This window comes from Lynx canadensis, chromosome A1 (assembly GCF_007474595.2).
Source record: "Lynx canadensis isolate LIC74 chromosome A1, mLynCan4.pri.v2, whole genome shotgun sequence".
Taxonomy (NCBI): Eukaryota; Metazoa; Chordata; class Mammalia; order Carnivora; family Felidae; genus Lynx; species Lynx canadensis.
This window is the reverse complement of record NC_044303.2, coordinates 197,641,701-197,659,275: the sequence shown is the minus strand read 5'-3', so window position 1 is coordinate 197,659,275 and position 17,575 is coordinate 197,641,701. Positions and strand designations below refer to the sequence as shown.

The window sequence follows — 17,575 nt, the reverse complement described above, 5'->3', positions numbered from 1 at the left end:
CCAACACCACTAAGAAATACTAAGAGATGTTAATAGATACTTAACTTGATAAATGTCCACAACAGCAAGACTTCACTGTGAAATTCACGGACATTAGCATTTAATAACATGGTAGTAGTTTTACATACCATTCAAAGCTGAAGGAACTAGTACAATCACATTTCCATTTGTAAATTGGCAGCCAGCTACAGAGTTCAGCTGAATACTGAAGAAATACTAAGTACTACAGAGATGATAAATACTCCCACTAGGAGCTATGCATGCATCAGGTATTCCTGAAGTTTTATAAATGTGTAGAAGCAAACTTTCTACAGGGTTCCATTAAAAAAGGAAATGCACATAAATAAAATAAAAGCAGAATTTCATTATTATGAATCATTAGTGCCTTTTTTACCCAACACTATTCTAAGAAACGTAAAAGATACCTCAGTCAGCGAGACATGGTTCTTTCCCTCCAGAAATTTCTAGAATGCTTTCTTGTGGAATGTATCTGAGACATGTGAGTACAAAAATGATTTCAAATACTGGTGTTAGATACTTTTCAGAAATCAAAGCATTTGATTGTATGGGATTACAGTGTATTTTCCAGTGCCATGTTTCTTAGTATAGGATTTCCTGAATTAACCCAATTCACAGGAGGAGGTAAATAAGTCTTATCAAATTGTAGTTCTAGAAAGATGGGACTTGGTGGGTTGTGAGCAGGGAAGCACTATAACCTTGAAATATGGTGCAGTAAAATGGTTCCAAAAACTGTTGCACATCAGAATCACCTGGGGAGCTTTTATAACTCTTGATGCTTAAGGCATACCCCCCAACCCAATAAATCAAAACATGTAAGTGGTGCCTGGGTGGCTCAGTCTACTAAGCATCGGACTTTTAAGATTTCAGCTCAGGTCATGATTTCACAGTTCAAGAGTGTGAGCCCCGCATTAGGCTCTGCACTGGTAGTATAGAGCCCGCTTGGGATTCTCCCTCTCTCAAAATAAATAAACTTAAAAAAAAATTTTAAAATAAAGAAATAAAACAAAATATGTAAGGTTAGGAGCCAAGTGTCAATTTTTTTTTTTAAAGCTCTCCATGTAACTCCAATGTGCAGCAGTTTGGGAACCAATGGCACAGTCTGAAGAGGCAGTAAGATCTATTTAAACAACACATTAGCTGTGTGACTTTAGGCAAATTAACCCCTCACTCTCACACTTTGTACGAAACCCCCATTACAGGACTGTTGTAATGACACAGACCATGTACAACGTCCAAACAGTCGATTCTACTTTTCTTTCTTGCACACAGATGGAAAAGGAATGTTTAGCCAAACTGAATTCAACAAACTACCCAGTTGTTTCAGTAGTATGTATCAACATCATAAATTAAGACAACTACATATTAAAGTTAGACAAAATTATTGCATCAGAGAATAGAAGAGCCGTATTTTAGCCTACTAATCCCATCAATTTATACAATGCATTAGAAAACTTAAGACCTAGTTAATCCTACAAAATCGCTTTTATAAATGAAAGCTGACATTACAAATTTTAGAATTCATTCTAGGTTTAAACCTAGATGACATCACAGACAGATCTCTAACTCTTGACTCTCATATAGTGCTCCTTCCATTTTTTTTACATTGAGGATCAGAATGTACTCTACAGCTAAATCTTTTTGTACAATACTGCCAAGGTCCCCATTAAAACATATCCCACCGAGGACTTTCAGAAAAGGAAGAAGCAGTATTCTGGTTCCTCTAAGGAGAATAAGGCTAAGATCTCAGTTGCCACTCACTGTTCATCACTCCCACCCGATTATTTCATTAGACAAGTTGTACAGCATACTTCGTGGTGCTAAAAAGATTACTAACCTGTAGTCTTGCATGTGGACAAATCAACATCATATTCAGAAAAAAACTGTAAAAATAATCCAAAAGACCAACTTAAAAAAAAAAAAAACCTACCCTGTCACAAAATGTAGTTTACCAAGGATTAGCAGTATTAAAAAAAAAAAAAAATCAGGGGTGTCTGGGTGGCTCAGTGGGTTACGTGTCCAACTCTTGGTTTTGTTGGCTCAAGTCATGATCTCATGGTTTGTGGGATCAAGCCCCGGCTATCAGCACGGAGCCTGCTTGGGATTCTCTCTCTCCTCTCTCTGCCCTTCCCCCAACTCTCCCTGTCTCAAAATAAATAAACATTAAACAAATGTTTTTAAAAAATCAAATATGCTTTATCTCAATAGAGAGTGTGGGTTATACCAGCGTATACATTTGTCAAAACTCATTTGATGGCACATTAAAAGCTATGCATTTTACTGTATATAAATTACATTTCATTTTAAGTTACATCTCAGTTTTTAAAAAAATCATTAAAACATGCATTAGTCCATGTTATGCGATTACTGATCATTTAAATTTCAAGCCACCTGACATTGTTTTGGAAACAAAAACAGTGACAAAACCCATCATTTTAACTAAGTAGTCATTTTTAGTTTGAAAGCTACTCACCTAACCTCAGAAAAACTGTTAAAGTTAAGGACGGATAATAACATAGCAAAATAAGCTTAAATGATTCCATTCGTAACATTTGTTTCAAATTCAATTTATAACATTTATAGACTTCTGGACATTAAAGCTTCTTATGGGGCGGGGCGCCTGAGTGGCTCAGTCGGCTAAGCGTCCAACTTCAGCTCAGGTCATGATCTTGAGGTTCATGAGTTCGAGCCCCGCATTGGGCTCTGTGCTGACAACTCAGAGCCTGGAGCCTGCTTCCGATTCTGTGACTCCCTCTCTCTCTGCTCCTCCCCTGCTTGCTCGCGCTCGCTCTCTCTCTCTCTCAAAAATGAATAAACATTAAAAAAAAAATTAAAGTTCCTTACTATACACTGACAAATCAGGAGAAAAACTTCATTAACTGATACTTTAGGTACTCTGAAACAAAATGATCTAGCTCTAAAAATGATTAAAGCCAAGGTAGTTAGTTAAAGTACATATTCTATACATGGGCTCACAAGTATTTACTTCTATTTAACCTACAAATCAATACTCTCCAACAAAAGTTCTCATCCTGCAATCCATGGAGCCAAAGAGGGCAATAAAAATTATTAGCATCTAGCTAAATGATACAAACAATAAATAACTTGTATTTACAGAAAAGATTTTCAGTTTCTCTGAGACCAAATGCCATAAACTGAAGGAGGCATAGTATGGCTCTGTAGCATCACATGAAAAGGTGTGAAGTATGTGAACAGGCATGATTTGACCTTGACATAAAGATAAAAATGGCTCAGAAAAATTAGGAGTTAGGAGACTCTAGTAACCTTTCCGAGAATCAGTAGTCTAATTTGCATTGAGGTATCAGGCTATATCTCTCAGGTTTCATGCAGCTCACAAATGCTGCTACTTAATGCTACTTAAGCATCATTACATTATTCCATAACTAGAAACCCATTATAAGCCACCATAAAGCATGTTTAGTATATTGTGGATTCAGTTACCCTGAGTTAAAAATCACATTTTTCATGCATCCAGTGATCTGTAACAAATAAAGACCTATCCAGTACAGATGGCATCTTTGTTCTCGGATAACAGCATTAGAACTTATTTGCAAGATATATGCTCAATGCCAAAAAAGCTAAGATTAAAATTTAAGCTGCTTTTAACACTGAAGAGTAAGGATTAACTAGTACTTTATAAATATCTTCTATAATTCTTAAGATTCAGAGAGAGCAAAAAAACAAAATGGTTAAAAAAATAAGGCAACAATTCTCCCATGCCCCTTCCCATCTTCTTTATTTTCCAATAAAAAAAAATATATTCCATTAATTTACTTCCTTCTAAATGGTACTGATAGTTTATCTGATGCAGATGGCATTTTTAATAGCCTTGAGTGGGGTTTCTATACCAAATTAAGATTCAAAGGTAAAACCTACATGACTGAAAAGTCATCCTAAAATTTCAGAGCTGGAAGTTCTGAGATCAACTAGGTCAACAACTTCTATTTAGGTTGGGTACCTTGTTCAAATAAAATCCTACCCAAAAGCTCAATTTGCAAAATTGTTTTTCTAGAAGAGTAGGAAACCCTAAACCTTTCTGTCCACTATTTTCCTTTCCTATTCCAACAGAATTAGAAAATTACTAACTTGGTAAAATCCTCTTTGCATGTCCTAGATGAGGAAACTAACTGGTAGGCCCAAAGAGGTTAAAGGATTGACTGACCCCAGACCACTCTGTCAATATCCCATGACAAATCTAGAGCTTGATAGCATAAATCCTTCTTTGAAGATCATGTTAATTCAATTCAAATTGAGGGACACAAACAGAAGGTTGTAAAAGAAATGCAGTAATTGTTAAATAATGTTTTAGATGTTTGTTTATTTTGAGAGAGGGAGGGGCAGAGATGGAGGGAGAGAAAAATACAGTAATTTTTAACAAGCTTCCAGAAGTCAATTAACGATTTTAGTTTCTCAACTAAAGAATGACCCTAGTTTCGGGGTGCCTGGGTGGCTCAGTCGGTTGAGCGTCCGGCTTCAGCTCAGGTCATGACCTCTCAGTCTGTGAGTTCGAGCCCCGCGTCGTGCTCTGTGCTGACTGCTCAGAGCCTGGAGCCTGTTTCAGATTCTGTGTCTCCCTCTCTCTGACCCTCCCCCGTTCATGCTCTGTCTCTCTCTGTCTCAAAAATAAATAAACGTTAAAAAAAATTTTTTTTTAAAAAGAATGACCCTAGTTTCTTAAAAATATGGAGAGTGAACACCACCCTCATTCCTGGTCTTTACACCAGCACTGGAGGCTATGCTTCGGTAGAACAACAGTTCCCTTACTATTTTTTAATTAGGTCTGCTATGTGGGCCAGGTAATTTTGAGCCCTTGTTTTAGGATATCCCGAAGTATCTTAAAATACATTGGTGGGGAGGCTGGGAAGAAAATGAGTTAAATGTAATTGCAGCAAATTCCAAATTTTTTAAAAGTAAGCTCTATGTGCAACATGGGACTTGAACTCATGACCTCAAGAGTCACATGCTCTACTGACTGAGCCAGCCAGGCACCCAAAATCTAAATGTTTTATATTTATATCCATCTAAAACATAGGATAACACACAGACTACTTTATTTCATCTCAATAAACTAATGTCAATTTACTTTAATATTTACCAAGTAAATATTTATTGTATATATGCTATATATAGGTAACATGGAAACAGTGGGGAACAAAATGAAGGGGTGGGAAGTTATAACCACCCAAAAAAAGAATTTATGTAAGTCTTTCTTACCCTTTTCACTTCAGCAGAAAAACAGTTCTCTCACACTTTATAGCTAATGAACCACTACTGTTCCTATGTACCAGAGTCTACCACTCCTAAAACAAATTTACTCTTTCCCTACCCTCATCCAATTACTACTTTCTGCATTAGATACTCCCAGAAGCCACCCGGTATTCTTGGATGCCCTCCCCAACCAGTTCAACCGAGCTTTCTTCCTTAAAGCCAGATCCTGAAATACCATCACCTCTCCCAGGAAGCGTTAATTTGAAAGCCAGGTTAATCTCTCTTTAGCTCCACCCAGTTTATAACTACAACTCTCTCTGCACTCAACATCTTATAATAGATGCCTATTATTTTGCTCACAATTTCATTTATTCATGTGCTTATTCAGTATATTAAGCATTGCTCTTGTTGGTCTAGATCAGTACTGTTCTTAAAAAATTTTTTTTACATTTTATTTATTTTTGAGAGAGAGAGAAAGAGAGACAGAGACAGAGCACACGTGGGGGAGGGGCAGAGAGAGGGAGACACAGAATCCAAAGCAGGCTCCAGGCTCAGCTGTCAGCACAGAGCCCAAAGCAGGGCTCGAACCCATGAACCCTGAGATCATGACCTGAGCCGAAGTCAGACGGCTCAGCCGACTGAGCCACCCAGGTGCCCCAGCACTGTTCTTAAATAAAGGCTACCAGATAAAAGGGTTTAGCACTGAAAATGCCAGATGCTTAATGCTTTTTGAAAATTATTTTGAATATGTTAAATCCAACCTGATTTGTGAAATTTCTAAAACCTCCCAGCATGGATGAATCTGAAGAGCATTATGCTAAATGAGAGATGTCAGACACAAACGACCTCATACTACTGTATGACTACATGTATGTGAAATTCTGGGTTAAACTACAGGGATGGAAAGCAAATCAGTGGGGGCCAGGAGTGGAGAGGTGTGTTTAAAGGCAAAAGGAAAGGAGTTTAAGACTTTGGGGCTAATGCAATTGACTTTTTATTTTGAGGGAGAAAAAAACTAGACAATGTAATAAAATTATTTAAAAAAAGGGAGGGAGGGTGGGGAATAGGAATCACTTAAAATCTTCCATCATGTTGGATTTCACATTATCTACCTTATAAAATAAATGATTTATCACTTACAACCAAAAATATCTACCAGCATTGGAGATTTTTTAAGGATAGTATTACTCTGATTGTTTCCACATCTGAATTAATGTATGCAATCCAGTCCTTAATTCATAAGAAATATAAAGTGGAATAGAAAAAGAGGTTACAGTGACTATGATTCCACTCAGTTTTTAGCTCTCTCTGGTTCTTTTTGCAAATGTTATTTTTGAGTAATTGCCGAAAAATGGCTTGGCTTTAAACAATCTGGCCTCTGTTCTAGGTAGATACTCTTTAATCTCAAAGTCAAATTAACAACCTTTAAAGTTAACCATTTTAAAAAACCCCAACGCCTGGTCATCTCGTATCCTGATCACTATTACCATTTGCCTTCGCCAGTATCCTATCCCCCAAAAGACTACGATTTCCTCGATGTGAGGAGTTACCGACCAAGTAACTCAACAGGTTAAAGCTACTTACCGCACTGTGGTTATGTGATTAATCTTCCTTTTAATACAACTGATCTGAGTCAATTTCAATACAGTAGTGCTCAAACTGCCTTTGCCATTACTCATAAAAATTTAGTGCACAAACTGAAACGCGGCTAACATTATCCTTCGTGAAAGAATAATTAACACTTTTAAAGGGACTATGAGGGATTCCGCATAGTATAATTGAACAATTTCACGTCGCATCTGCTGCAGAGATCACAAACAGACTGTCATTATGCCATCCCCTTCCTTGGACCCCACCGCCGCCTGCAGCTTTATTCTTGGCTTTTCAAAGGTTTAATCCACTCAGGGCTGCTAAAGGGGGAATCAAGGAAGGGTCACTTGTGAACCCCAGCATAGAAAAGGGCAGGAATATGTGGTTGAGTCACGTCGTTCCGCCATTTTCTAAGCGGAGGAGGAAGACATGTTGGAACAAAAACACAACAAAAGAGCAGCCATTTCCCAAGCCAGCTCCAATAGCAACCCGAACTGGCCGAACCCGGTCACTTGGCAGCTTCAAATCCACTTCCCTGGATAAACCTAAGAACATCAGAGGTGCCGGCGCAAAGAAAGCAGCAGACAACCCTTCCGCGTAGGGATCAAAGACGACCCGCACACTTAACTGCAAATGAAAGCCTCGGGAAGAATGACGGAAGGTAAATGGAGCACAGTGTAACAAAGTGAAATTCTACGCGAAGTTGGCAAACTGAAAATTTACTCAGTGATTGTGGCGTCTCACGGTTCACAGGAAACCACCGGCTATAGTAAACCCAGGAAACTCAAACACCAAGGCCCGGATCCAGCCGGTGCTCCTACCTGCCTCTACCCATTTCCCCCATTTCCGTACTTCCCTCCGTGCGCCGCCTGTTTGCTTATGGGTTCTTACCGTATGTGGGGGATGCCCACCCCACCTTGAAGGATCTTATAGAGTTTGCTCTCGTACAGCAACTGGGGATGCCTGGCCTTCTGAGATTCTAGCTTCACTGCCACTTCCTGCAGGGGAGAGAGGGGACGATGGCATCAACATCCCTAAGGATTCAATGTCACTTGGGAAAGGAGGGGAGACATTAGGAAAGCTCCGACTCGAGACTACAAGGGGAAGTACGAGGCCCAGAGAGAAAGCTCTCTTTCAAATTATAAAACGAGGCAACCGGCCTCAAAGGCCTCTTCAGGGGATAGTGACGAAATCGGCACGTCCTCGAAGGTGCAGGAAAATGATTCATCCAGAAAACGTAATGAAAGGTTTAGAAGGAAACTGACGATCGCAAGCAAGAACCCCCACAAAATAAATCCATATAGAGAGAAAAACACGGGGATCCCAGAAATACGGTTTTGCCGTTCTCACCTTAAACGACGGCTTAAAAAAGTTCGATCAAGGTGCATTTTCAACAAGCTGGGAAACTTCATAGTTCTCCCAACCTTTCTATCGGGTTCTTTGCCTTTTAGGGAAAGAGAGCGGGGGAGGTTCCTAAGCCGGGAAAACTGGCTCCCTCTGGACTCCCCTCCCCAGTACGTGCGTGCGGTGGGGAAAGGCCTGAGCACTTTGGGGGTTGGGGTGGGGAGTGAGGGCTGGCGCAGCGTGGTCGTGAACCCCACCCCAGGTGATTACCTCGCCGTTGGTAATGTTGATCGCCAGATAAATGTCCCCGAAGGAGCCAGACCCGATCTTCCGTACCAGTTTATATTTCCCTCCGACAATGAATTCGGCCTTGGAGCCGCTGCTGCTCGCCATCCTGAGAGACGAAGATGGAGGCTGGGGCCAAGCCCCGACACCTCTGAGGGGAGAACAGAGGCCTCTGGGGCTCGTCCACTGAGCAGGCTGCGGAGGAGGGCGGCAGGAAACGGCAAGCGCTGGCTCTTTCCAGGCGTTACAGGGCCCAGACTCGGTCAAGGGGAACCTGATCACCGCCGCTCAGTCCGGCTTCTTTTTGCCAGGCCGCAGTTTATGAGGGGGTTCTCGCGGTTACCAGGCTGGGCCACTTGTTCCTGGGCGGCCGCCGCTGCCTCGCTTTCACGGCGACGTCGCGGGCTGGAAAAGGGGCGCGGTGGTTTAGGGCGGCGATACCGCTGCCACCACTGCCGCCGGCTCCCGCCCGGAGGGACTCCTGTCACTCCGCCGACGCCGCCATCTTGTTACTCCGGCTCCAGCCAACACAAAATGCCCCCAGTCCCCGGGAGCCGCTTCTTCACAGCGCAGAGCACTCTGGGAAAGGGATCTCAGGCGCTAGCCCCGGAGGGTCGGCAACCACAGGGAGGGCGGAACCGGATCCGTGAGAGTCGCGGCCCACGCTTCGAGCGTCACCCCGTCACCGCCCAACTGCGCCTGCGTAATGCAATCCTGCTGCTTGCGCAGGCGTGCAACGGGCTCTCCTCACCCCCGCCCGGGGCTCACTTCCACTTCCGGTTGTTGGCTCTTCCAACCTTGCTACCTGTTAAACAGTCACGTCGAATCCTCCTGGTGTCTGAAAGGTCCCGTGGCCCGCGGCCTCGAGAGCTTGTTAGGGAGGAGTCACCTTCGTTTTTCGTGGAAGATGGGAACTTCTGGCCTCCTTGGGAGTTGGGTGTTGACCTTTGCTCCTTATCTGAGGCCCTTTTTTAACCTTCGATCTTTCCTCCGGCCACTCCCTCAGACCGGCTTATTCCAGCCCAGTTCTGTTTTGCGAGAGGCTGTCACCTCTGGTGGAGAAGAAGAGCAAAGCAGACGTAGCTGGGCTGCGTTTGTTCAGGGTTCCCGGTTTTGGCTGAGTCTATCTAGCTCTTTAGTCTTAAGAATTAGAGTTCTGCGCTTTATGGAGTGTTGGAGAAGCTCATATTACAGGAAGGGAAAAGAAGGAAGCAGGAGTTATCCTGCCGCCCTATGTCTTTGTGTTGTTTCTCCACTGATACAGTTGGTCCCCAGGGAAAAAACCAATACCCGACTCAATTTTAGTGGCAGATCAGTCAACAGAATAAAATTTACAACTGTGGGAAAACTGCACGTAGAAGTTATTATTCCACCGCCCCCACCCGCCTCCAAAACAACTCCGTAGTGACTGGTCATATTCAAAACTGCAGTACTGATCCAAAAAACATAGGGTGGAAATAACTATCACAAAAATAAAATTGATAACGTTTAAAACAGCGAACTGTAATGTTACTGTTAACGTTTATAGAGGAAAACTTTTTACTATAAGTTGATTTTAAAAAATGTTGACCACATTTTGGTTTATAAAATTTGACCCGAGAAAACGGCTTAGTAGTAATGATCACAAAAGAAAGCTCCGCAAGCTGATGCTGTCAACTGTAATATGAATCAAACCCTGATGAATGAATCCAACCCCACTTGTAGAAGTTTAAGCGAAATCTCTCAAAATAGTTTCATTAAAATGGAAATGGAAAAAAAAATGTAGACCCGACTGCAACCTTGAAAGCTGATTAAGTAATTAGTAATGGGGTTCATCCTGAAAGATAACTAAAATTTCTCCATGTGATTCTGATTCCTACTTAAATACTTGTATTCATAAAGCTCTAGTCCAAATATGTTGAATGTGAAAACAGATCCCCTAAGGTTTAGAATGAAGTTTTGATGCGCTACCTAAACTCCCGCTGCCTGTCTCCCAAATCAGCACTATTAGACATTTTCCTTTAGTGACTCTAAAGCACGGTTGGCCTACTTAAAATTCCTTGCTATTAGATTCTGGTCTTTAATTTTTTTTTTTTTTCAACGTTTATTTATTTTTGGGACAGAGGGGGACAGAGCATGAACGGGGGAGGGGCAGAGAGAGAGGGAGACACAGAATCGGAAACAGGCTCCAGGCTCTGAGCCATCAGCCCAGAGCCCGACGCGGGGCTCGAACTCACGGACCGCGAGATCGTGACCTGGCTGAAGTCGGACGCTTAACCGACTGCGCCACCCAGGCGCCCCAGATTCTGGTCTTTAAAAAAAAAGAAAAGCCAGATGTAAGCATCTTGAAGTTTCCAGAGATAGCTACTATTCTGCTGATTTTCTACCACAGACATCCAAAATTTAATGGATTCTACACCTTGAGGAGATCCCCACAGGGCAGATGGGGCATACATTTAGAGGGATTTTTTTTTTTTGGAGGGGGGAGGGGGTCTGGTGAGGATACAACTCCATTGTGGAATGGGAGATGGGATGGGATGGAGGCAGAGGTGTGCATGGAATGGACTAGATTAGGGATTTCCAAAGGTCTGTGTAGGGACAAGGGCAAGTCTAACAGTTTTCCAGAAAGATATTAGGAAAATAAGAGCAATATAATGCATTTTTCTTTGATTTTATTTAATTTCAAGTTGTACTTTATTCTTAGATATTTGTCTTCCTACACATGTCATTAAAGTGCCCTGTTAGGTGCCTGGATGGCTCAGTTGGTTAAGCATCCGGCTTCGGCTCAGGTCGTGATCTCACCATTCATGGGGTTGAGCCCCATATCAGGCTCTGTGCTGACAGCTCAGAGCCTGGAACCTGCTTCAGATTCTGTGTCTCCCTCTCTGCCCCTCCTCAGCTTGCACTCTCTCTCTTTCTCAAAAATAAATAAACATTAAAAATAAATTTTAAAAAAGTGAAGTGCCCTTTTATAGGAGCACCTGGCTGGCTCAGTCATAAGAGCATGCAACTCTTGATCTTGAGGTGGTGAGTTTGAGCCCCACATGGGGTGTAAATAGATAAAATGAATAAAACATTACAAAAAAAAAAAAAACTAACAGTTTTTAAAAAATAAAGTGACCTTTTATCAAATGGCCCTAATAGGGGATGGTTGTTTTGTTCTTTCGTTCATACCCTTACTTATCAAAGTTAAAAGTCGACCTGTTTATGCTTGCCCTCCTTTTTTGTTGTTGCTATTTATTTTGAATTTTTATAGGCTTTCAAAATCAAACACTCTAGTACTCACTAGTCTAAATGACTTTTAGACGACCTTCCAACTCTGAGATGTGATGATGATTTTATGTATGTATTTGGTGAGCCTCCTGATTTGTCTCCTGCCTGTCGTAGTCACTATTCCAGCACTGACAATTTCCAGCAAAATGCTCTAAAATGCCGTCTGAGTAGCTGTAGCCTTTTCAAATGTGATTTCAGTTGATTCCATCTAAAGATTTAAATGTGTCAGATTTAAGAAGGCAAAAGCTGGGGAGGGGGTGTTTAATGTAGAAAATAAAAGTTTTTAGGTGTTGGCTATGACTCAGCCTTTTCCTTAAAATCATGCATCATTTGTGGTAATTTTCAACCTCAGCAATTGAAGAATTACCTGTTTTTAGTGCTACTATTAGAGTTACAAATCATTCTGTACTTACTGAATCAGCAGCAGCTCTGGTATAATGGAGGGAGACTTCCAAAATGTGCCAAAATGCAATTCCTGGATCACATGAATTCACTAAAAATACAACGAAAAATATAGACTAAAAAAAAATTTGAGAGCTTCAGAGAAATTTAGAGATCATCTAGTTCAGTAATCATATTGTTAAATGCTTTGCCATGGACTGTAGCTTCACACGTATCACTTGTGTCGCACTAGGACAAAAGTAGCTTGTCCAAGATCACACAGCTCTCAATGGCAAAGAAAGCACTAGAACCCGAACGTCTAACCAAAGGAAAGAGAAAAAGGAGGGGTAGAATGAAAATTGGAACAGTTGTGCCCCAGTGATTACTTTTATGTTCATGGGTCAAGATGAATTGAAAACCTTTTTTTGTAAAGCCCCAGTGTTTACCCAAGGAAAGGGCACTGGTAACCAGAGTGCATTTTGAGTAAAATGTTAAAGACAAGCACAACAATTATAGATGGATGCCGTAGGGAGGAAATTAAAAACAAGAGTGGTCTGCCTATCTCCGGGGTGTTTGGTACAAATAAACAGAAAAAAAAAAAAATGAAATGTCTTAGAAGACGTCAAACACTGTCTCAGGTGTTGTTTAACTGTTAAACTGCCTTGTGCACAATCAGTATCAGATGAGTAGTGGAGTGATTGAAAAAGAGACCATCAGAAACGTCCTGTTGGGTCAGAGTGATAATCCATTTAGTCTCTTTTCCACTCTTTGACAGTGACAGCAATTTCTGTGTCCCTTTCTTATCTCAGGTCCCGTTTCCCCCCTCTGCATTGTTCAGGAGGCTTTGTAAAAATGGATTGCTGCTTCTATGGTAGCTACTTCAAACACATTTGACACATTCTTATCGTGAACATTTCTTACTTTCTATGGAGTCATTAGCCATAATTTCAATTAATTCCATTCTTTGAGCTCATTTATGCTTTTGACCCATATGGCTTCAAGATTCTGAAGATTGGTAAGTTCCTATGTACGCTACCCAATGACTTTTTAATAATCATATACACCTGTATAAGTATTTTTGTTTGTTTATTTTTGAGAGAGAGGCCGAGACAGAGCATGAGCAGGGGAGGGGCAGAGAGAGGGGGAGACACGGAATCCGAAGCAGGCTCCAGGCTCTGAGCTGTCAGCACAGAGCCCGATGCGGGACTTGAATTCACGAACTGCGAGATCATGCCCTGAGCCGAAGTCGGACACTCAGCCGACTGAGTCACCCAGGCGCCCCTAATCACATACACCTATAAATGTTCACTGTTCTTCTTCTTATGTCAATTTTATTTGAAAATTTTAGAAAATTTAGATAAATCAGAAAAAAAAGAAAACAAAAATCTCTTAAGAGACAATCACCAAATGTTAACATGTTGCTGTGTATAAATGTCCAGTCTTTTTCTCTGCATATTGTGTGTTTGTGTGTGTGTGTGTGTGTTAGGTCTATGTATAGCTATCAAATATGTGCATATATACGTATATTTAATTTTATTTTTTTGTAAATTTTATCTCTTAATATTTACAAGTAACCATAGTGCACATTCAGTTTTGACACCTATTTTTTTTCACTTCATAATTTATTGGAGACATGTTTCCTTAGGTTAAAAAGAAAACCACAGGCCCAAAGTAGCCTCACTTGAGTTAAGGCCCCAAGTCAGTAGACCAGGGCTTAATACCTAATCTAATTGTAGTTTCAACCTCCCTCAGAAATGTAAGTCTTAACCCGTCAGTCAGGAATTTTCTGATAAGCGCCAATGAGATCATCTGTCTCTTGGACCTCCTCTACCTCCCAAAGGAAGATGAGGTAATCTGTATAATAAGACCCCTTGCCCTTCTCCCTCGGGGAAGGTGATGTTCGCGGAGACAGTCCTTTCTTTGCTTTTGCTTGTAATTTTCTTGCCCCACCCTCCTTCCTATAAAAAACTTCCGTTTTGTACAACTCCTCAGAGCTGCCCTCTACTTGCTACATGAGATGCTGCCCAATTTATGAATCATTTAATAAAGCCAATTAGATCTTCAAATTTACTGGGTGGAATTTTTTTTTTAACACATAACTAAGTAATCTTCCAAAGAATCATTAAAAACTTTTTTAAAATGTTTTTATTTATTTTTGAGACACAGGGAGACAGAGCATGAGCAGGGGAGGGGCAGAGAGAGAGGGAGACACAGAATCGGAAGCAGGCTCCAGGCTCTCTGAGCTGTCAGCACAGAGCCCGACGCAGGGCTCGAACTCACAGACTGCGAGATCATGACCCGAGCTGAAGTTGGACGCTTAACCAACTGAGCCACCCAGGTGCCCCCAAAGAATCATTTTCATTGTCTACCTATAAATATGTGTTGTGTTGATGGAACAGCACTTGACCAGACCCAACTGAGTATTTTGGTTATTTCCAAATTTTTGCTAGTATAAACAATGTTTTAATGAGCATTTGTACAGCTATATCTTTGCTCACATCCAAAATTAATTGGTTAGCATATATTTCCAGAAGTGCTACGAGTTTTAAAACCTCTTGAATGAGGGCACCTGGGTGGCTCAGTCGGTTGAGGGTCTGACTCTTGATTTCAGCTCAGGTCATGATCTCGTGATTCGTGGGATCAAGTCCTGTGTCGGGCCCTGTGCTGTTAGGGCAGAGCCTGCTTGGGAATTCTTTCTCTCTCTCTCCCTCTCTCTCTGCCCGTCTCCTGCTCTCGCTCTCTCTCTCTCTCTCTCTCTCTCAAAATAAATAAATAAACTTAAAAAAAAAAAACTGTGTCATGAATAACCACTTCTAATCGTCTCAGTACAGTCTGTCATGATTAAACCCATATTCATGGGCTATCCTCTCATTTCTTAAATTTATCTACAATTAAATCTTAATTTTTTTCTGTCTACCTTAAGAAAGCTTGTTAGGGTTTTATTTTTCCTGACGACCTGTTGTTGTAAAGCCTAATAAACTTAATTAGAAGATTTCTTTGCAGCTGTCCTATTCGCTTCCCCACCCCTTTCAAAATCTCAAGAATGTTGCAAGTCTGTGGTTTACAAGGATGTACTCATGCAATTGAAAATGACCCTATTATGGACGCAGCTAGCAAGACACTTCTGTTGGCCATTAGTGAAGCAATTGCGTTCTACAGATATTTAGATTTAGTTGAAGGAGAGGAGGGCACAATTAATTTCCGGTAAGAAAGAATGAGGTCAAAGGCCTCTCAAAACCAAGACTGCCTGCAGTAAACAAAAGAGGAAAAACAGGATAATCTCTTGTGTGTTCAAGTCTCTCATATTTTGCACGAGCTCAAGTATTCCCACAAAACTAAGTGTGCAAAGTCTTAGGGATGGGGGAGAATTCGACTTATCAGTGTTCTAAAACTTAGATTGACCCAGAGTTTACTACAGACATTTTTGAATGCTTGAATTAGGCATCTCAGGGTATTTTGTTAAATGAGAACATGTCCTTTTTCACCTATGTGGGTAAATTGTTGCCACCTACATTTAGAGTAGCCGAGGACCTGGAAGTTTTCCTAACTTTAAGCAAAAACCCATGGAAACAATACTAGAGTAATGGAAATTAATTTTATTCTTAAGAAGTAGTTGAGGCTCCTGGGTGGCTCAGTTGGTTGAGCATCCCACTCCGGATTTCCCTTCAGGCCATGATACCCGTGTCGTGGGATTGAGCCCCGAGTCAGGCTCTGAGCTCAGCACAGAGATCCTGTCCCTCCCTCTCCCCCATTCACAATTGCTGGCTTGCTCGCTCTCTCTCTCTCTCTCTCTCTCTAAATTAAAAAAAAAAAAAAGTTTTAAAGAATTTTAAGAAATAGAAACAAACAAAATATGTTGTCAAAAACCTTGGGGTGGGAGAGGAGAAACAAAGTGCCCTTTTACTTGGGTATTTGAGGACTAGGTTAAATGATACAGGGAAATGTATCCAGACCTCAGTAGTCATTAAAATCTGAATTTTTGTCGTAACTCTACCTTAAATATTTTCTAGGCTTCAAGGTTGTAATCTTTTAAAAGAGAAGTCAGATTCTAAGGTTTTTTCTAGCTTTGAGCATTGTGCTATATACTGAAAATGCCTTCTATATTTTGAAGTAGAAAAAGGAAATAAACATGCTGTTTCTCTTTTACAGCTTCTTAAAATTCAGATAATAGATCAAATTCTCACGGGAAGGTCCTTACCCGTGCCCCTTAACACTTGTCAGGAAAAGCAGACTCTTTTAACAGTGAAACACAGCAATCAATATATACAGTAGCCAGAAATTAGAGGAGACTCCCAAATCACGGACTGGGAAATATCTTTTTTTTTAAAGTATTTTAAGAAAGGCAATAATTGAATCTTAGCTTTAGGTATGGCTCTTCCTAGAGGTGGGGGCGGGGCCTCAGTGAAATGACCTCTGGCAGTTTTTCTTTTTCTCGTCTGAAAAAATCCTTGCTTAGATTCTCATAGAAGGAAATCATGAAATGATTTGACTCTTCAACATAGTCTTATTCTTGGCAAGGAATGAGATTCACCAGTGAAAATCAAGCAAAGCTTGCTTCCTGTCTTCTTAAAATACTGTTTCCACTAGCCCCTCCCCTTCCTCTCAGAGTTGCTTTGAAATAATGCCTGAGGCTTTAACTCATTTGTCTGCAATGAACATTCTGCAGTGTCATATTTAAATGTTAGAGATATGTCCTGACAGGGAGGAAATTCAAATCAGTGGTGTTCCCTGATACTCATTGAAAACCATACTAACAGCAGAACTTGAAAAGATGAAATGTCTGAATTTCTCCTGGGTTCCCCCTTATACCCGGGTTATATTGTTTGGGTCAGTTGGTCTGACCTGTCGATATTTTGATAATCAAATTATATCTTACATTTTCTTTTTTTAATCACACGAACCATTAACTCCTGGAAATGTGCTGTTATACATCACATTTGGGGATATTTGTGTTGGCCATTTTTATTTGCAAGAATTTTGTGTTTTGCAGTTTCTGCCATTTGTAGGTCCCTTCCCTTTCTCAGCCCCTCTTCTCTTCCTCCACGTTGTTCATCGGCAAGGGCATGAAACTGTGCTCCCAGTGACTCATTATTACTCACTATAGTAATCTACTCTTCTTTGTGAGACTAAATTTGGAAGATGCTTGAGTTGCCATTCCTGAGGAGAGCGGGTCCTGAAGCACATCCTGTTAACTCTCAACTCCCCACGCTAATGCCAGGATGTACTGATACCGATCACACAAAATGGGTAGCTGTGCCATTTGATCTTGGCCAAGCTCAATGCTGCCAGGAAAAGTCTTCTTGCAGTGAGCGGAGTCAGGGGCCTGATAGGTGAAAAAAAGAACTCCGGATTGTAGGGCCCTAATCCACAAAGCAAAACAAGTCAAAATATCTTTATATAGCCCTTTACAGTTCATCAAGTATTTGGTGATGCATCAACTCGTGCTTTTCATGACCTGTACTAGGGCATCTATTGT

General features: G+C 41.0%; 1 protein-coding gene across 8 annotated transcripts in view; it reads right to left on the bottom strand.

Moving 5' to 3' along the window:
• CSNK1A1 (casein kinase 1 alpha 1) overlaps window positions 1-9,106 on the bottom strand; it is a 47,761-nt gene extending 38,655 nt beyond the window's left edge. For 2 of the 8 annotated variants that reach the window (XM_030329621.1, XM_030329609.1), the window contains exons 1-2: window positions 8,452-9,100; window positions 7,729-7,835 (exon numbers count right to left, since the gene is read on the bottom strand). In XM_030329621.1, the coding sequence (XP_030185481.1) occupies window positions 7,729-7,835; window positions 8,452-8,574 (230 nt within the window). In that variant the 5' untranslated portion in view covers window positions 8,575-9,100. Of the gene's footprint in view, window positions 1-7,728; window positions 7,836-8,451 lie in introns of all 8 variants that reach the window. The other 6 variants (XR_003971762.1, XR_003971769.1, XM_032594385.1 and 3 more) reach the window with 6 other exon arrangements.
• Window positions 9,107-17,575: the final 8,469 nt, after the last annotated feature.